This window comes from Cotesia glomerata, linkage group LG2 (assembly GCF_020080835.1).
Source record: "Cotesia glomerata isolate CgM1 linkage group LG2, MPM_Cglom_v2.3, whole genome shotgun sequence".
NCBI classification, from domain to species: domain Eukaryota; kingdom Metazoa; phylum Arthropoda; class Insecta; order Hymenoptera; family Braconidae; genus Cotesia; species Cotesia glomerata.
The window spans coordinates 27,178,913-27,200,764 of record NC_058159.1 but is presented as its reverse complement, the minus strand read 5'-3'; the positions used below and the strand labels follow the sequence as shown (position 1 = coordinate 27,200,764).

General features: G+C 29.4%; 1 protein-coding gene across 2 annotated transcripts in view; it reads left to right on the top strand.

Annotated features, from left to right (window-relative positions):
- Positions 1-21,852, top strand: part of LOC123259814 (semaphorin-1A) — a 166,667-nt gene that overhangs the window by 19,436 nt on the left and 125,379 nt on the right. For both annotated transcript variants that reach the window (XM_044720530.1, XM_044720529.1), the window contains exon 2: positions 20,164-21,505. In XM_044720530.1, the coding sequence (XP_044576465.1) occupies positions 21,394-21,505 (112 nt within the window). In that variant the 5' untranslated portion in view covers positions 20,164-21,393. The remainder of the gene's footprint in view (positions 1-20,163; positions 21,506-21,852) is intronic.

The following is a 21,852-nucleotide window of genomic DNA, read 5'->3' as shown; positions in this document are numbered from 1 at the left end:
TCTCGCTGGTAGAGACACATAAAAACGTGTACTTGAAAAGAAAAATATATAGTAGGTGCCGTGAAGAAAATGAAAAATTCTCCCGAGTTATTCTGTATAAGCTTTAAATTAGATCTATTTGCACTTTGATTTAATGAAAATTATTTTAATTAAATTTTCTTTCATTTTTTATTTTTTTTTTTCAACCATAGATTTATTATTACTTGTTACATTAATTAAATCAGGTCTATGTTATTCAAGTGTTTGATGTAATTAGTTTATTAAAATCAAAATCGATCAATTATATGTTTTTGATTACATTTTACAAAAACTTTATTAGATTATTAACTTTTAACGTCGAAGTTAAAAATAAAAAGTGGCATTTTATTGAGAAATAATAACTGAACTTTTTAACATTAGATTTAATTATCGATAATCGTAAACTAACCAGTTGACATTTTGAAGACTTTTAATTTATTTATTAAAGATTAATTAGATTGTGGAGAAAATAAAATAAATATTATTTGACTTGAGCACAGCTAATTATCGATAAATATTAATTAAACTCAATGTTTAAAAATAATTTATTAACAGTTTTTTTGTTATTTATTGCAATTACAGTTTGACAAAATAATAAGCCTAATTTATTGTTAAATTAAACGAACAATTTTTTAAAAATTATCGCAATAAAAATTCAATAGAATTTAAATTAGTTTTTTTTTTAAATACATCAAAAAATTCTTTTCACAGGAATTTTTAAAATATGTAATTAAAATGTTAATTTGAATGTAATTATTCATTTTTGTAGTTACACGATCGATATCCAATATTCTGTAATTATTAATATTTAATGATTATGTCGTAGCTCATTTATTTAAAATAATTAAATTTATGTAATATGGAGTTGACTAGCATTCTATACTCCTTTAATCTATTTTCCATAAGGTATAGAAATTTATTCTTTATTTAGTTACAATGTAACACAGTAATTATGTAACAATATTACACTGATAAAAAAGTTAACTTTATTTTCGAAAAAAATTTGTGAATTAAGACAAATAATTTGAAAAATTTCATTGTATTAAATCAATAAATAAAATTCTTAAATCAACAAAAATTTCTCAGTTCAAGAATTTTTAATTACTTAAATTATAATAAATAGTAATCAGAATTTGAATGAATTTCAATATTTAGTTTTTTCAGCACGCATAAAACGATTTTGTTTTTTTTTTTTTGGTTTTGAAAAAGGATTTTATTTTTAACTTTTTCTTTATAAATAGATAAGTTACAATATCCTTATAAACAACTTAAACATTAATATAATTTTGTTTTGAACTGTCATCACATGATGCTCTTATCAAAAGTACTTAATTAACTATATTATAGTTTTATTATATTATTAAATATCATTTAACATAATTAATATTTTTTCTTTGAACTATTACTAAATATTATTATATTGCTTTGGAAAAAATAAAAAAATAAATAGAATAAAACGATTTTTTTGCAATAGCAAAGCTAATTTGTTGCTAAAATATTTCTCAAATCAGCTATAGCTGATTATAGCATATTTTTAAATTATTTATTCTCTTGATTGCTTTAACAAATTGTCTTTGTTACTCCAACAAATTCTCTTTGTTATTTTAATAGAATAATTTTGCTGTTTCAACAAAAAAATTTGTTATACCAACTAAAGTATTTTGTCGAATTAACTTAAAGATTTTGCTATACACGGTGAGAAATTTCTGTAGAAATTTACTACACTGATAAAAAAATTGACTTGACTCAAGAGCCAAACTCTTGGACCAAGAATACCATTTTGAAGAAAATGATATTCTTAAGTCAAGAGAATAAATTCTTGAGCTAAGAAATTATTCTTGGTCTAAGAAAATTTTCTTGAGTCAAGAATTTATTCTCTTGACTCAAGAAAATATTTTTCTTCAAAATGGAATTCTTGGTTCAAGAGTTTGGCTCTTGAGTCAAGTCAATTTTTTTATCAGTGTATGCATACATAATAAGACTGAACCTTAATGACTCAATTCAAAATATTACCATAAAAATTTAAGAATATCATATTGTACCAATCAATATTTACTAGGAACCATAGTAAATTTAACCAAGCAACTTTTGCATAAACATATATAAAAAATTTTCGTAAACTGACAGAACAAAAACTGTTAGTGTGCTTAAAACTTTTTATTATAGTTCCATAGTAAAATTTCTGTTGCTCAGTCGACAATAAAAATTTATAAAAAAGTTTTACATTTAGTCACGTGTACTCGGTTTAAATTTAAAATTGTGACTATGAAATTTTCAAATGTCCCATAGTAAACGTATGCGCGTCAGTCGCGACGCGCGCTCTTTCATTTTTTCGTGCTGCTTTGTTTTGTCAACATAAGTGTACAGACGCTATCAGTAGTGGTTAACGGTGTTATGAAAATTGCAATAAACATTAAGTTTTAAATAAATATTAGTTTATAAATCCATCAACACATGAATAGTTAATGAAAATTTGTAAGATTCATAAATAATAAAATATTTAATAATTTACCGTGAAAAATTAAAATGAAAACAAACATTTGATGGTTAACCTGCAACCGACACTTCTAATAATAATAAAAAATAATTTAAAAGTTATATATTGTGTTTATAATTATTCATAATAAAATTAACTGCCAAAATAAATCCTACGTTCATTTTTAAAATTGAAAAAAAAAATAAAAAAAACTATATTTTAAAAAATATTTTTAAAATTATTGCAAACAAAAAATCTTGTTTGGTTTGATATTTTTTGATTGCTAAAAACATTTTTTACTCTAAAATTTTTTATTTTTTACAAACGTTTTCTTATTTTTTTTGCTATAGTACATTCGGAAATTTAAATTATTGCATATTTCATTTTACTATGGTACATTTCAATTTTTACCATTTACTATGTCTGATTTCATTTGTTTCGGAAATTACTATGGGCCATTGTAAAATTTTATTCTGAGTCAATAAGGTTCACTAGTAATATGCACCATTGTAATATCTAAAATCCATGCAGAATAAAAAATAATGGAAATTTCTCACCGTGTAGTAACGAAATTGTTTTGTTGTTATAACATATCAATAACTTTGTTATAACCTAAATTTTTTTATTTTAACTTATAATTTGTTATCCATATGCTAACAAATTCATTTGATACCCCAACATATCTTAGGTTATCTTAACAAAATTTTTTTCTGCGTGAGTAAAAACGAAATTCTTCAAAATGATTTTCTTTTGAATCGAGTTAGTTTTTTTTTTTTTTTTTCTAGCGTGTTTACTATGAAGAATAGTAAATATTAAATACTACCATTTTCTTTTCTCCGCACGAGAGAAATATTAGCATTCCAAAGAAACGTCAAAATTGTTTTCCATTCTCGCGATCAAAGTCAGCCTAGATAAAAAAAAAATCGTGCAGTTAACTAAAAGTGAAGCAGCTTTTCATGTTAATAATTGAAATAATTTATTATTTTATCGATACTCATTCAGATTATTAATAAAGCGCTTTAAAAATAATATCGTACTTAATGAATTAAACCGGAATTACATTGAATGAATATTAATTTAGCGAATAATTAAAGCTATAAATTATTCTCTACGTCACTAATAACTAATTGATTCAATTTAAATTTTATTTGGTATGGTATGGCGTGGTATCATTCGGTATATTTATAAATTTAAATTGATAATAACGATAAATTAGTACTCGTGAATAAGATACGCGGGTTGAGCAGAACTAGTACCTACTAGCCAAATGAGTACCGAGGAGCCATGCTACTATAGACACTGGTATGCTCTTGCCTTCCGAAAGTCGGAAGTGACGTAACGAAGTTCCGCTTATGCCGGAAGCGAATCGGTATTTCATTTGGCTTGCCGTGTACTAAACTGTACTCTCCACGATACACTACCTATACGCTAGTATTATGCAGTGTACTTCAAATTCATATATACATATATGTATATCTATATAAATTATATATATATATATATATATATATATATATATATATATATATATATGTTGTTGTGGAGTAGGCCACCATGAAACGAAGCTTTTGGAACTTGGGAAAGAGAATGGAAGCTGCAGAGATATAACCAAAATTCTACTATATGTGGATATATATTCCCACACACACACACACACCCACTCGCCCTTCGCTTCCATTCCTTGCTGGTTTTCAAGTTAACGTGCTCGGTTTGGTTCGTTATGGTTACATACTACTACACCACTCGAAAGCGGTTTTCCAATATTGCCAGCGAGATAACAGAATAAAACTTTAAATTTATTTACTTTTATTTATATATTTTAGAAATGAAATTTCATTTACTCAATTGCACGCCTCATAGCGCGAAGCGCGTGAGGTTGTGCTTTATACTCGACTAGTCAAGGTCAAGTAATTTTGTGATCTTTAAATGCCTCTATCCCAATCATATTACACTTATACAATGATATAAGTAGATGTACACCGGAAAAACACTTAAATTAAACCATTTTTTACTTTCTAAAATCATTTCATGTTGCTATTTTGGAAAAAAAAACGTTTTGAAAAAAATTTTACGTGGACGTCCGGATGTCACCCCATTTTGGATGTACCAACGATTACTCCCGAACAAATTGATATTTCAAGTCCGGACCTTTTTTATTAGTTTAAGAATTCGATTAACTAGGTCCGTATTTCATATCAGTGGTCTAGTTTACGTATTTTTTTTTTTAATTGAATTTTTATTAAAATTCACTACGTGATACAACCGTACAAAGCCAAACGAACTTTTCTTATTTGTCACGTGAAAAATATGGCGCCACTTGATCAAGCTAGATTTTTTTAGACTGCGAGCGCATATGACAAGAAAAAAGGGCGCCGATATTTAAAAAAAAAAAAATATAAAATACTCTGTAAGAAACTACTTAATTATAATTTTTTTTTTTTTTAATCAATTACACAATTAATTTTTTTCTTAAAAAATGAATGAGCGTCATGAGGCGTGCACTTTTGGATTTTCCAAACTTTTTTTAACTTCCTTCACCGGCTGTAGAAAATTCTCGATTTTAGCCAACCTGGTATGTCTTCAACCGGCTCAGAAGCACCGGAAAATACTTCACAATGAGAGTTATTTTTCTGGCTATTGGACTTCACTGAACCTTTTAAATCACTTTGAATTTTAAAGTCTAGGTCAATTTTTTATTGGACCAATGATAATTTATTTATAAGATTTTTTTTTTTTTTTTTTGATAAATAATAATCAGATGTGGGGTTCTATTTTCTATTAAGAGTGCTGGGATGGTGTCATAAAAAATGTAACTCTGAATTTTCTTAGCTTTTATTTTTTTCTCTCGATTTTCCTCAGTATATAAGCATTAAAGAATCAACAACTTGGTGGTTTTTTTCGATGTTCATATTTGAATATTTCAAGAATATTCATTATGAAAATATTTGTAAGCTCGGCGGGTTGATAAATATTTCTCATATTAATGCATTAACCTTGCAAATATAATGAAAAGTTTCAGGGCTTGCCTACAGGGTCACTCGGTTATTTTCAATCCTTGATTATAAATATCAAATTTTTGTGAATATAATAAATAAATAATAATACAATTCAAGATTATTATTATTATTATTATTATTATTATTATTATTTAATTTTTATTATTACTAACAACCTTGCAGTCACTATGTGACTGCCGTGAGTTGTGAATTATAAATAAATAAAATTTTGCTTTATTAAATAATGACTTTAGTTAAATTGCACTGTACTTTCTTAAATATTAACGTTTTTAAAGATATAAGCTCATCCTGATGTTACATTCATCAAGAGCTTTCATTTGAGTACCCACATGCATTTTTGATATATTTTTCATATATACATACATATATATATATATGTATATATATATAAATATATGAAAAATTGATGTGGGTACACTGAGAAAAAAGTATTTTGATAATCACAATACTTGGTATTTTGATAATCAAAATACCAAGTATTGTGATTATCAGAATATAAGTCAGTTCAAGACCTATACTCTGCGCAGTAAACTATAATATATGCTCTGTCACTATCATCGACGTTTTAACACTAACAGTTAGTTTATTTGATTTATGCACTGGTAAAAATAGATTTCAACTAGTATTTATTATATTAGCTTGAAAAAAATTTATTATTACACTTTTAATTTTAATTTGTTTTGTTAGCTTTATAAGTCAATTGATTTGTGCCAGTAAAGTGAGGTTATAAACATCTTATAGTCTGTTACATTGGTATACTGATAATCAGTATACCTAGGTATTGTAAAAATCAGTATACTTATTGTGATAATCAAAATACCACGTATTCTTAGTAGCACAATACCAAGTATTCTGATTATCAAAAAAAATATCCTTAGTAGCAAAATACTTTTTTCTCAGTGTACTTAAATGAAAGGTCTTGATGAGTGTAACATCGGGATGAGCTTATATCTTTAAAAGTGTCAATAGTTCACAAGATACAAAGTAATTTCTTAATTATGAATCAAGAGATAGAGTATTTTCGAATGCAGTCTAAATACTTATCATCATAAATTGACTAGTGGTGAGAATGATATGAAACCTTGAAAAGGCACCAATTCAAGTCAAGATTTTTCCAATGATACCAAATTTAACTATAAAAACCCATTTTATCATATAAATACACTGGCCACAAATTTTTTCTTTTTCTCTTAATAATACACAGGAAAAAAAATTATTTGAATCAAGTAAACAATTTTGAGGAACTTCATCTTCTTGATTTGAGTAAAAAAATTCTTAAGGTAGTACTACCGGTTTTAGAATTGACGTTCAGAATTTAATGAAATTTGTCATATTGGTACTTTATAATATCATAATTAAGTAATAAAATTTTTGGAAGCCTGACAAGTCCTAAAAAAAAGATATTAATATCTACATATTTTTGCTTTTACCATTGATCCTTATGGAGAATCACAGACTTTATTTTATTTCACAAAACTGGACGTTCAGATTCTTATAAAAATCAAGACAACGAGAGAAAATAACATCTAGAACATATTTAATAACAATCAGTATGGTTTCCAAGAATATGAGAATATTTATTGATAAAAAACATTCAAAATTTATCTCTGTCCCTCTTTCTCCAACGTGATTTAGTATAGGGAAATCTACTACGTTAATCAAATAAGGTTAGGTTTTGGGATTTAATTCTTATGGTAACGGTAGTACTACCGTAAACTAAAAAATTTTTTTTGGTTTAAGTTGATTTTAAGTTGGTTTAAGTTAAATTTTACTTGATTCAAGAATTTTTTGTCTTGATTTAAGAATTTTCGTCTTGATTCAAGTTAAATTTTTTTTCAATGTATAGATTATTATTATTCAAAAACTTAAAGTCAATAAAAATAATAATAATAATAATATATAGATAGAAAATAAAAGAAATTTCAATTTGTAGGAATAGAATAAAAGTTAAAAAGCGTCTTATTGTTTGACTTATAAAATAGCGGAATCAATACTATAAATTTAAAAAGTCGTTATTGGGTACGAGGTAACGATTTATATTTTATGAATTCGATGAAAGTATTTTTATTCATCTTGTTGGGTATTCTAAAAAGCTTTTCTCATCTCTTTCATCCTTTTTAGTTGGCTTAACTTATTTATTTCGCCGTTTTTTTCAGTGTACCGTATACCGTAATACAGTACCATAGTGCCCCGGTCTGTTCCATCTTCTGTCCTATTTTTTTCCCTTACGAGTTCTTTTATTTTACTTTTTATTTATTTTCCACTCACCTAACCCAGCACAGTGCGACTTTCCAACGTCCTCGTCTCTTTCTTAAACTTGTCGCAGCTCTACTCGTATTTCTACGAGCGGAAATTGTTCTGAGCATAGTATACCCTCCCTTGGCAATCACCCCGCGTGAGCATCCCTTCACTCCTTCACTAGACTTTGTACCTGTTTCGAATACCAATTGTCCTTCTCATGCAATCGACACATCGTCTTCGCTTTTATTCTCCTTCAAAACACCTCCATCGTCTTCTTCTATTCCGCTTTTTTTTTATACTCTCTGATGTTTATACTCGAGTATTTACATTATAGAAATCTCGATTCAATTGTCGTCTAATTTTTATTTCGTTTCATATTGACTGAACAACTTTTTCTTTATTTTTATTCTATCGCTTCATTTTCATTTATTTATTTTATTCGAGATACCAGTGATTGAAAATAATAATTATTAAGCAGATCCGATCAGTTGTCGTTTGAAAGGAATTCAATATTAGATTACTTACGAGAAAAATATTCGCTGTAGCTGCATTTAAATTTTTCAATTAGTTTCAATGATCTGAAAAAAAATTATACGTCGAATTTTTCATTTTCAACTAAAAATAATTTAATATAATTTACATAAAAGAAATTATTTCGAAAATTAAAAAAAAATTTGCTTAATTTTTGTATTATTACACAAAAAAAAGGTTTACTTGAGCCAAGAAAATATTTTTCTTCCTAATTATTTTCTTGAGCGAAAAAAAAATTTTTTTTTGACACAAGAAATTTCACTTATTCCAACAAAATTAATTCTCTTACTTTAAGAAATACGTATCTTGATCCAAAAAAAATCTATTTAAGTCAAGAAAATCTTCCTGTTTTGAGAAAATTCAGCCTCTTGCTCCAAAAACAGTTTTGAACCTGTGCAATCTTTTTCTATAGTATTAAATTATCTAAGATCTCTAATGTATCGCCAAGTTACTTATTTAACGTTAAAGTTACGCATAAATATCATATTGAATATTAAATTTTTTATTAAATATTATATTAAAATATAATATTCGATATTAAATATTATACTAGTTATAGGACATCTTGTTAAGCTTTGTAAATATATAAATTTATATTTACTTTATGTATAATGCTATTAACCCTGTTAATGGCGCAAGCTGTTGGGTTTGTTTTTTTTCAATAAAATAAAATAAAAAATTAAATATCTCGATAAAAGTAAATTTTCATTAATATTTTTATTGATTAACATGTCAAATGGGAAGATCAAATAATATTGAATCATTTTTTTTCATTCAATATGTATAATTACACGCTAAAATAATATAAAATGGGTATCAAATATCAAGAGAAAAATTTTTTCAAGGTTAGATAATTTTTTTTTCAGCTGAAGTAGGTGGCGCTGCTTTCCTAAAGTATCTAAAAATCTTGATCAAATATAAAAATTTATTGTGTCAAGTATTTATGATAGAATTAAGAAAAAATTACTTCCACCAAGAATAGAATTTCAAGAAAAATTTTTACTTCGGCCAACCCAACTTCGGTCTTCCTTCAGGCACCGGAAAATTTTCTTAAGCCAAGAATTTTGTTCTCCAGTCAAGAAATTTTTCTTTCTGTGTAGTAAGTCTTTTGAATAAATTTTTTTTTCGGTAAATCAATATTATTAAAAAAAAAACTCTAAAAATAATATGAAATAATAATAAAAAATCTTTTTTATCAACGAAATAAAATTGATAACTTTATTAAATATTTCCTAATAACAAATTTTCGACCATCTGTAAATTAAAAAAAAAATGGACTTAAATTGCATACCTTGAACTCACGTGCGACATCGCTTAATTAAATACTATTTTTAATCTCCACAATGTATTTTTACATAACGAATAATTTTAAAAAAGCCGATTTTTTTTCTCTCATGTCAATTTCTCATTTTTTTCTTCATTGTGCTTTTATCAGAGCAATTAGACACATGGGAATGTGTAGTACAGTACACCGACTGATTGTAAATAAAAAATAACCCGAAGCTCAAAAAAAAAAGAAGAAAAATAATGGAAAAAATGAAGCAAAACAAGTAAAAAGTCTTTTTCTCTGGCACATTTCCGAGTTCGATTAGTTCGTACGGTAATTCAGACTGTTCAGTGTCTCTATGCGACACATAGAATCTCGGTGCACATCAGAGCAAGAGAATGAACAAGAGAAGGAGGGAATGAATTGTTGAAAAAATTTGCAAGGGTAACTCTCACCCTAGTTTGACTCGACCAGTTTCCAGTCACGATTGCTTCTCGATCAGTGACGCAGTCCTTAACGGTTCATTAGACACTTCAGCACGAACACTCGGCCATTTGAGTCCCTTTCAATTCCCCATATAACGCAGTCGCGTGAATGTTTAACGCCGCTTTTCTCTCCCTATCTCTCTTTTCAGCAAAATCATAAAATGGCGCAAGCGAGATGACGCAATAATCACACCCTCATAGAGAATCGTGAATTGCATATATAAAATTTACTGTTACCCACACCCTCTTGCCTCCATCTCCGTCTCTATATCCAGTGTACATTCAATTTTTTATTACTCAAGTACGTGTGAATGAGTAATAGCAGACAGTTGAGTTTTAACAGGTAACTTTTGTACAAACGTTGATTTTTTTTTTTTCAATACTAAAAAATAAAAATAATAAAATAATAATTATTTTTGTACCGTAGAAATGATTCGTGGATGGCTATCGATTAATTTGATTTTCGATTTGAAAGGCGACTCTTCGTTGGTTCGCGGGCCATTATTCTGAGTTTTGTTTTGTCATTGCAAAATTTTTTTCCTGTTATTGTTTTAAATAATTGTGGATTATTATTATTATTGTAATCCACGCTCAACAATGTGAGTATCGATTAGTGCGGGTCCTCTTCCTCCGCGTCGCTATAAAGAATCCTGGGACATGTATTGTTTCGCGATACGATCAAGATAACGCATCGTTAAACACAATGTCAAGCATAAAAAAAACAAATGGCTTTGATATCCATTGTTTTCCATCTTCCTCCTTTCGTTCAACAAATATATATTTATTTTAACGTACATATCAATATATATGTGCTCAAATTTATCTATTATTTTTATTATTATCATCATTATTAATGCATTTGTTGGTTTTGATAAAAAAATTCATGTTATTTCATTTATAAGTACAAATATTATATTTTTATTTATTTAACATAGTTTGGTACTTATTTATTTTTAAAATAACAACAATAATCATATTACCGTGGTCAAATGACGAATGTTCATTTTTATAACATGGAAATAAGGTCGATGTTTATTATATTGTTAAAAAAAAATATTTTTCATTAACAAGTATTTGTATTCGTTTTTTCATACAATATTGCACGCAATATTATGCTTATTTATAGAAGAGTAGTTAAGGCTTTTGTAACCAAAAGTCCCGTCCACATAATTAGTTAAATATACTGTCAAAAGAGGGCCTTGCATTTTGACTTTTTTTATTAATTTTTTTAACAAATAAATTTTTTTTTAATTTTTTTGTCTATACCGGGAAACTTAAGCTCTAATAGGGTAATTTAATTTTTAAATTTGGTGAAAATTTAAAAGAGATCTATAGCTGCGTCGCATTAAAATTCCTTTGAGAAATAAAATATATGGTGATAATAATAAAAAATAACTACACAGAAAGAAAAATTTCTTGACTGGAGAACAAAATTCTTGGCTCAAAAAAATTTTCCGGTGCCTGAAGGAAGACCGAAGTTGTGTTGGCCGAAGTAAAAATTTTTCTTGAAATTCTATTCTTGGTGGAAGTAATTTTTTCTTAATTCAAATAATCATAAATACTTGATACAATAAATTTTTATATTTGATCAAGATTTTTAGATACTTTAGGGAAGCAGCGCCACCTACTTTTGATACCCATACTTGATACCCATTTTATACTATTTTAGCGTGCAATTATACATATTGAATGAAAAAAAATGATGAAATATTATTTGATCTTCCCATTTGACATGTTAATCAATAAAAATATTAATGAAAATTTACTTCTATCTTTACATTTAATTTTTTGGAGTAAGAGAGAAATTTTCTCAAGGCACGAAAATTTACTTCTATCAAGAACTAAATTTTTTGGAGCAAGAGGCTGAATTTTCTCAAACCAACAAGATTTTCTGGACTTAAATAAATTTTTTTGGATCAAGATACGTATTTTTTAAAGTAAGAGAATTAATTTTGTTGGAATAAGGGAAATTTCTTGTCAAAAAAAAATTTTTTTTTCAAGAAAATAATTAGGAAGAAAAATATTTTCTTGGCTCAAGTGAACCTTTTTTTCTGTGTAAATGATTAATTGATGAATATTATTATTATTTAAAAAATATATATAAAATATTCGTCTAAATATATGTATACAGAGTAAATGAGTGCGTTAGTTCGACCGGTAGCTGGTCGATTACGAATGTATTTCGTGTGATAATTGGAAATTGATTGGTTGAACGTAAAGTCGAGCCGATATTGGCAGATCCCCGTGTACACGTTATCACGCGGTACTTTCCAAACGTGAGAGGGATAGTCTCTATACGTATAAATATATAAACCTTTATATATATGTATTTATAGTCTACATACACATATCTACAGATATACATATGTATAAATATATAGAGGTATCTCTCCCAGTTCCGCATGGCAAACCGCATTCCCGACGTTTCCCAACCAAGTTTATTCTCTGTTGTATGTTCACCTATCGATCCTGCCAATACCAACTCTCTTTTCCCTCTCGCATCGCGTCCCTCGTTCCCTCCGGCACAGGCACTACACACTATCAGCAGCACACCCCCCCCCCCCCATTGTCCGTTCAGCTCAAAAGTGAACATTGACAAAAAGAATTTTATTGCATGCAAATTTTAACGTGATTGTTGTTAATAAGCATTAGTTTTTGCTGAATATACACTCGGTCGTTACACACACTCACCCATCCACATTTCATTACATACATAGATATATACACACAATTATGGATATGTTTTTGGGGATATTTATACGTGGATCCTCGCTGTAAAATATAACGAGAATAGCTTGAATTAATGGGCGCTCTTGTTAAATTTTCATCACAAATATTTTGTATGCATATAAATTTATCCTTTCGAGTAGTGGCTTATTCATCGCACAGATGGATTCATATCTTCGCTGAAAAATTAAACGATAGTTCGCTCTGCGAATGGGCTGATGCTCTGTTACATTATTCCCCGGTTCGGTACTAAGCTTTGCTCCTAGAGACTCGACGAGTTTAAAATAATTTATAAAACAATGTATATGTACACGGAAAGTATATATACACGTGGAACGCTAAGATACTGCTTTACAATTTACTAGTGACAGAAATACTTTTTACAGTTGTTTGAGTAAAATTTACCGGAGTCTTCGGTAAAAAAAATTAAAAAAATTTTCGATGCAGCTTGCCGCACATATGAAATATCATTATTATTAGACATATTGTTATTGATGGAATATTGTCATTATAATTTTATAGGTTTCATCTTTTAAAAAAAGTGGATTTTAACTTAACAACATTAAATGTTTATTCGATTTTTTTAATTTAACATATTTTTTTGGTTATTTCACTTTACAATCTAGATATATAGAGTAATAGCAAATATTAATAGATAATTACAAATTTCAGAAAGTACATCTTTACAAATAATAGTTTACTAATTGCATAAAATTTTATTACAATAATAATTGTATAAAAGCTTGTAAGAATTAACTATAATTCAGTGTCAACTGATCACTGACATGTGAAATTTTGTAGACCGCTGAGAAGTCTAGAGCGATTGCAGCGCCGTCTCAATACAAAATCGGTGGAAAGTACCGTTACTTAGATTCTTTTTTACCGGAGACTCCAGTAATTTTTATAATAGTTTCAGTAAAATTTTTTGATTTTACTGTAATTTTTAAGATTAAATGAGTAAATAGTATATTACACACCTAGGGAAGTAAAGTAAGAAATGTCTCAGATCACATGTAATTGTTGGCCGAGGCGAAGCCGAGGTCAACAAACATGTGATCTGAGGCTTTCTTATTTACTTCCCGTGGAGTGTATACTATTTTTTTTGTCCGACGAAGGCGGAAAGCGGCAACTTAGTTTAGCGCAGCAGGACGAAAGTTGTCACTTTCCGCCCGGAGGGCAAAATAACTTTTCTGCCCCGAAGCCGGAAAGTGGCAACTTTCTGGCCGCTGCGCTAAACAAAGTTGCCACATTCCGGCTACATCGAGCAGAAAAATAGTATACACACCTTGGCCAGTAAATAAGAAAGCCTCAGATCACATGTTTGTCAACCTCGGCTTCGCCTCGGCCAACAATTACATGTGATCTGAGACTTTTCTTATTTTACTGGCCTAGGTATGTAATATACTATTTAATGTAATTAATTTTTTACGTTTATTATTTTTTACCGGTGTACTATAGTAAAAATTAATGGTACTTTTCTGTATTTTTTACATTGAATTTGTGAATAATTATTGAAAGAATTGTAATTAGATCAGGAATTCTCGAATTTCCCACGATTACTGTGATTTTAACGGTAATTTTTAAAGATAATTTCTTTCCATGTATATGCCTCTATACTATTATTATATATATATATTATATATCGTGCTGTGCAAGATAAGTCTCAAGCGCCAAAATAGGTTATTTTATTTCCAAGGGTCAAATGTGATTTATACTTGTAAGGCAGTCACTATAGTCTTGTTATAGATCGTGTCTGTCTTATTAAGGTTGATAAATGTGTTTCCAAGAGTTAAACAAAAAATAAAAATAAAAAAATTCTCAAGGCTCATAAATATGCTGCTCAATATTTAAAAGCCTTTTTTATTCGAAAATATTCATACTTTACTTTGAGGAAAATTAAATAAAAAAAGTCGGAGATGTTAACCGAGTGTACATCAAGTAGCTCCTTAGAAGCTTAAAGCGAATACGAACGCAAACTTTAATCTTTAAAAGACGTGCTCAAATATAAATATATAAATATACATATATGGTGGTAGTAATGTACACACGCGTAATGCTTCTGCGCGGCGATAAGTAGTTAGAGTCAACACTCGGTCAGACAAGTACAGTCATGGCCTCTTGCTTATACGACACACGTGCGCATTATGTTATATGTATAAATATAGCTGGATGTGGATGTTGAACACTGTATTTACCGCAACTGTACTTACAGTGTTACTTCAATACAAGTAATACTGGCTTACTGAGAATTTAGCACACAGTATACAAGTTTTAATGTTGCGTTTTATTTTCTAATTCACTTGCTTCGAGATTTTTCTTACTTTTTTTTTTATAAGAATAAAAAGTTATGTTATAATTATATTAATTTTTTTTTATAAATATATGATTGTATCTTTTCATAAGTGATAATTTTTTATGTTTAATTTTAAAAAATGTATTTTTTTTTATTATGAGTTTTACTTGTATACCGTTTTCTGGTTTTTACAAGGTTACTTTCCGCTCTATATTATCACTCAGTTTTTCAACCCTTTTTTATTATCAACATATTCTCCACTCTTTTTATACTCAACATGTTCTCCACTTTTTATAATCAACATATAATTTTCGCACATATAATTTCATTCCAATGCGGCTGTGGACCGACTTGTGCTTTCTGTACTGCATTTACCCTATTCCTCACCCCTTTCTATCGGTTGTTGGAATAGTGGCGATGGGAAAACCACCGAGAAAACCCATGCCAGTACACTACGGCTAACGGAGCGACCCCCGACGGTTGGTGTTGAAACTATTCGAACAACCGTCGGGGCTCGAACCCTCGCCTCACGACATGATGCACGAACGAACTATTGGGATAATGACTTAGTCCGCTCGACCATCATGCCGCTAATTTCAAAAAATGTATTCAATTTTAATAAATCGTACGAGTAGTTTTTTGCAGTATAATAATTTATATTTTGAAATAAAAGGAAATATTTTTTTTCCCTACATACTTTCGATTTTTTTTAAGTAGAAAATTACATTTTTTTCTCATGCTTTCATTTTACTCACAAGAAGATAATTCCGTGTGAGAATTTACAGCTCACACGATAATACCGAAGCAACAAGCGCCAATTGAACTTCTTACCGTGTTCATCGTAAAATATATGACTGTATCACGCTCTCAGATTATATATTTTATAACACTTCTGCAAAAACTACAGCTGGCACTAGTTCGCATTACCATCGAACATTGTAAATTCTTATATAAAATATTTTCCTATTTTTTTTTTCTCTTATCTTCTTTTGCAAATAGTTCTTAGTACAGATTTATGTTAAATTCTTGGATAACAATTTTTATTCATTATTTATAACCGTCTCATTTATTTTAAAATTCTCTTTATTGATAGAATTAAAAAAAAAATTATTTTTCAACTAAAACATAAGAAATAAAAAATTTTATGTTTTTAAAAATTGAAATATTTTAATAAACAAGTTTATCAAAATTTCAAATTTGAATAAATTTTTTAAAAAATGTTATTAAAAAAAAATATTGTAATTTTTTTAAATGTTGAAATTATTAATATCAAATTAAGAAAAAAGGTTTCATTAATTTTTAAAATCTCTCAATACATATGAGTGATTCTCTGTAAGGATGTTTTTTGCTGTCCCGGGCATTTTTTTTATTAGAAAAATTGTTATTTTGTTACTAAAAAAAATTTATTACGAAAGTAAAAAAGCATTTCTATTTAGAGCATTGAGAACGAAAATGAAATAAATTTTGTTTTTTTTGCTATAAATTCGTAAACCACCGAAATAACAGTCCCCTGAGCTGTCCCATTCCCAAAATTAAAATTTTAAGATTAAATTTTAAGTTATTCGTCCATAATACACTGATAGAAGGATTTATTTGTATTAAAAAAATATTTGTTAATAGTTAACAAATCATTTATTAGAGACCATTTTTTAGTATCAAACAAATATTTCTTAGTATTTAAAATGATTTGTTTGTATTTAATAAATCAGATATTCATTTATTAAATATTAATAAATCTTTTTTAATACTAAGAAATATTTGTTGAGGACTAAAAAGTGGTCTCTAATAAATGATTTGTTAAATATTAACAAATATTTTTAACTATAAACAAATCCTTCTATCAGTGTATATAATTTGGTCCATAATATTTATAAACTTAATTAGTTAACTAACAATCTTCTTCAATAAAAAGTACCGAAAATCAATTTGTTTCATTGAATTCATTAAACCAAAGTTTGTCCCAGGCATTTTAAGAACAGTCCCCTGCCAGAAGTTTAAAGCCAAAAAAAAAATCCAGCGTGTTATTTTACCTTTTGTAAAGTTTATAAGGATCTAACTAGTCTTGAGTTAATAACCATAGGGCTGTTAGCGCTTTATCGCCATTTTATTTAGTGTCAAAGCACCGTTTGTGCTTGAAATATTTTTATTTATAATTTATTTATAAAATTGGATCCATAAGTCTTAATATTATTCTAATTAATGTAAACATTCATTGAGAACTTGAAAAGTTGAATGCATTGAAATAGTTTGCTTGATTTTTCTCAATTTGATAAAAAAAAAACAGTCCCCTGTCATGCTATATGGCAAAAGATACACAAATATCGAAAAAGCAAAAATTAAATCGGCTGCTTATTTATTAAGATTAAGCTGATAGTTTTGTAGCTCTTGTTAATTTTTTTTCTAATAAAATCAAAAATAATTTGGTCTGACAATTTTGTACAGATTTAAGACGTCCTTACAGAGAATCACCCATGCACTTAATTTTTAAGCAAATAAAATTTTTTTTATTTTTATTAAAAATAAAATAAAGAATTTATTCCCCTCAGTTTTTTCTATTATCAATGAAAATAAAATCCTTCTGTAAGTGAATTTCATCAATCAAAAATCATCCACTCTGCAAATTTTTTACAGATTAAAACAAAAAAAAAACATTCAACGCGTTAGAGTTGACAAAAGCCCATTATTCCTGCAGCCTCTTCATTTCCTTCACAGACTAGTGCAAATAAAATACAGAGATGTATACACATAATGCGGGTTAGTAATGGCCATAAGCGTGTACTTATAACATATTACACATATGTAGTCCGAAAGTCATGTACAGATAGAGAGGGTAAGCCTTAGTCGAGACTCAAACGTAACGTAACGTAACCAAATGGTTCAGTAGATAGTAGATAGTCGGTAGTCGGTAGGACGGTACCGAGATGAGACTGCAGAAAAGGCGATACGTATAGTACGGAGGATAGAGGATAGAGGATAGAGGATGGAGGCTCAGTATAATGAAGAGTGATAAAGAGAGACATCCGAATATGAGATGAGAAGAGTAGAGTTGTAGTTGGGTTTATAGCTGAGTTGAGTTTGAGTGTACGGTCGGTACGCCTCGTTCGTTATCCGTAATCTCTATATATGTGACTTAACAATGAGCCATTACGCGTCAGTATGTAACTACATGTATGGACCCATAAATATATATGTGTTAATCTATATATAGACTGTTGAGCATGAGTACAAGTCATATTCAACCAACAACAATGATCATCCGGTGGAGTTTATCGACTTCGGGTAATATCTGCGACTACAGTACATGACCGGAGTAAACAGTGAGCCCGGTCAATGCGTTACATGGGCCATGGGGGTCTCACTTATTCACTCGCTCATCTACTCTCAAACTTACTCCGTCGCCATACTCCATATTTCGTCTCTCTTTCTCCCTTTAGTCACCAGTCTCCTGTCTACATTAACGTATCCTCAGCCTAATTCCGCAGCTAAGTGTAGCGTCATTTAATTCCCACGGGGGCTGTTTAATAAATACGCTCCTCTGTTTAACAGACATTTTATTAAGGGTATTTATTTTATTTAAATCTTCAGCTGACAATTCGTTCCGGGGTAGTTATTTTGGGTAAATGTTTAACTAATATGCTGTTTTAGGGGTGAATATTTTTCTGTTTGGAGACTTTGGGGTGAATGGAAATAAAATTTAAATTGAAAAATTTGATGTGATTATTTTTTAGATCAATTTTGGTTTAATTATTAAAAAAAAAAAAAAGTTATTACACGGAAAAAAAGGTTCACTTGAGCCAAGAAAATATTTTTTCTCACCTCCGGGTGGAAATCGTCAATTTTCCTCCCGCTGCGCTAAACGAAAATGCCGCTTTCCGCCTCCGTCGAGGAGAAAAATAGTATACACACCACGGGCAGTAAATAAGAAAGCCTCAGATCACATGTTTATTGACCTCGGCTTCGCCTCGGACAACAATTACATATGATCTGAGACATTTCTTATTTTACTGACCTAGATGTGTGTAATATACTATTCATAATTATTTTCTTGAGCGAAAAAAAAAATTTTTTTTTGACACAAGAAATTTCAGCAAAAAAATTAATTCTCTTGCTTTAAGAAATACGTATCTTGATCCAAAAAAATTTATTTAATTCAAGAAAATCTTGTTGTTTTGAGAAAATTCAGCCTCTTGCTCCAAAAAATTTAGTTCTTGATAGAAGTAAATTTTCTTGTCTTGAGAAAATTTCTCTTTTGCTCCAAAAAATTAAATAGAAAAATAGAAGTAAATTTTCATTAATATTTTTATTGATTAACACGTCAAATGGGAAGATCAAATAATATTGAATCATTTTTTTTCATTTAATATGTATAATTGCACGCTAAAATAATATAAAATGGGCATCAAATATTCAAGAGAAAAATTTTCTCAAGGTGAGAAAATTTTTTTCTCAGCTGAAGTAAGTGGCGCTGCTTCCCTAAAGTATCTAAAAATATTGATCAAATATAAAAATTTATTGTAACAAGTATTGATGATAATTTTAATTAAGAAAAAATTACTTCCGCTAAGAATAGAATTTCAAGAAAAATTTTTACTTCGGCCAACACAACTTCGGTCTTCCTTAAGGCACCCGAAAATTTTCTTGAGTCTAGAATTTTGTTCTCCAGTCAAGAAATTTTTTTTTCTGTGTAGAAGTATTTCTTTTTTTGATACTCATGTTCTAAAATTTTGTCACATATTTTTGTCAGATTTAAAAAAATTTTTCTGTATTAGATTGATTAGCTTAAAAAATTTTCTAAAATTATTTTTTCAAAATAAAAGCTGAATAAATGAAAAAAAAAAAAAATAAGAGTAATTGCAATATTAAAATTTTCAATAAATAAAAATTAATTTCTAGAATAAAAACTAAATTTTTTAAGTCTTATCAACTTGTCCAATTTAATTTATCACACCAATAAATTTCTGAAATAATAATGAAAATTTTGGCATTTAAACTTTTAAAATTTTCACATTGTAACCTTATAACTCAATAAAAAATCAATTTATTCACTAAAATTATACCCCATTATTAAAATACTTGGTAATAACAACGAAATACTATTTTTGTTACAGATTGACGGCGTGACAGGTTGTTTGGAAAGAAAACCATCGCTGGAACGGAGGATCGTCGTCGCGGATAATAATAAATAATAAAAGATAATACAACAATAACAATAGAAGCTAAAAAAGAGTAAAAACGCAATTACCGTAGCCTTGATAAAGAAGAGAGAGTTTCAATTGTGTCTGTGGTCCTTTCGCGACTCGCCTTTTTTATTCTCCACGTTTTGATCTTTGTTTCATTGTTTCCTTCCGGCTCTCCTCTCTCTCTTTCTCTCTCTCGGTTATTTTTCTCGATTTTTACTTCAACTTTAACCCCCTCTCCCTGCCGCGTGGTGCCGCTGTATACTAAACTCTTCACCGTTTCTTCTCTATCCATCCTCAAGTTGTGAGTATCATCGAGCAGCAACCCTTGCGCAAAACCCTCGCGTCGGCCCTCTGGCGGGCTTATCAGTAACTTTATCGGGGGTTGTCGTCGTAGCGGATTGCCGTCAGCCTTATAGCCGTCTCACTTGCGGCCGCGGCCGTTGTCCGCCGCAGACTCACGAATACCGAGTCAGTGGCTCTTTTGAAGTTAAAATAAATTTTCAAATTTTTATTGTGATTATTTATTGCCATTTAATTAATTATTTCTGGAAAATTAATTAATAATTAATAAATAAATAAATCAGTGAAGTGAAAAATAATTTGAAAAAAAAATTTTTTAGCCGTACGGATAATTTGTGCAGTGAAGTGGATTGAGAAAAAAAGTGAAAAAAATATTTAAAAATTGTATAAAAAAATAAAAATAAATAAAAGGTGATGAGTATGACCGCGCGCCGGACGTACGTTGCTACGAGCGACCTCTCGTACGTCGGTTCGGACGCGCTCGTTGAGTGAGAAGACCGGAATCCACGCGCGCATCGTCACCCAGAAGCACGCGTGACTCTACGTTGTCCACGCGCAGGCGCGTTCAACGTTTCCTCGTCCCACTAGCACCCACCACCCACTACCCACCACCCGCCACCCGCCACCCGCTGACTAATCCACCCTCGCTTTCCCCTATTTATCCCGCACACGTTTCCTTCCGTTTGTTTCTTTTCTTTGAATTACCCTCCTCCCTCCTCCCGACTCTCTTTTCCTCTCTGGCGAGCCCCTCGTTTGCGTACCGCGGTATCCAGAGAGGCACGCGAGTGCGTGGGACGCATCTACTTCTATCGTCCCTACCCTGATTCGCGTCCGCCGGGCACGTGACTACTGGTCGCCATGCGGCCGCCCGTTGTGCAGCTTTTTCTCTCATGTTGGGCCGTTACCATGCTCGGCTTTGCCATTGCCGCCTGGCAGGAAAATATCAGGCCGAAGATGTATGTCCAGCTTGGTAAGTTTTATTTTTTTTTTTTTTTTATTTTTTATTTATTTAGATCTGCTAAAGAGTCTGCAGGTGAAATTAAATTCAATCGATCCGTCTAAGCCGATTTGGAGGTAATTTATGGGCGGATTTGAAAGTCAATATGAGAAGGGGATGAACAGGTTGTACTGTAGAAATTTTTGGGGATCGTTTTTTAATCTGCTCGAAATTTTTAATGTGCAGGATTATGATCGAAATTTTTAATTGAAATTTTCTGGGATTTTACTTTTGATTAAAAAGTTTATTATAAAAATTTAATGATTAATTATTTGTTAATTTTTTTAAGTTTAAAAAAATTAAAAATACATTTTTTAAAA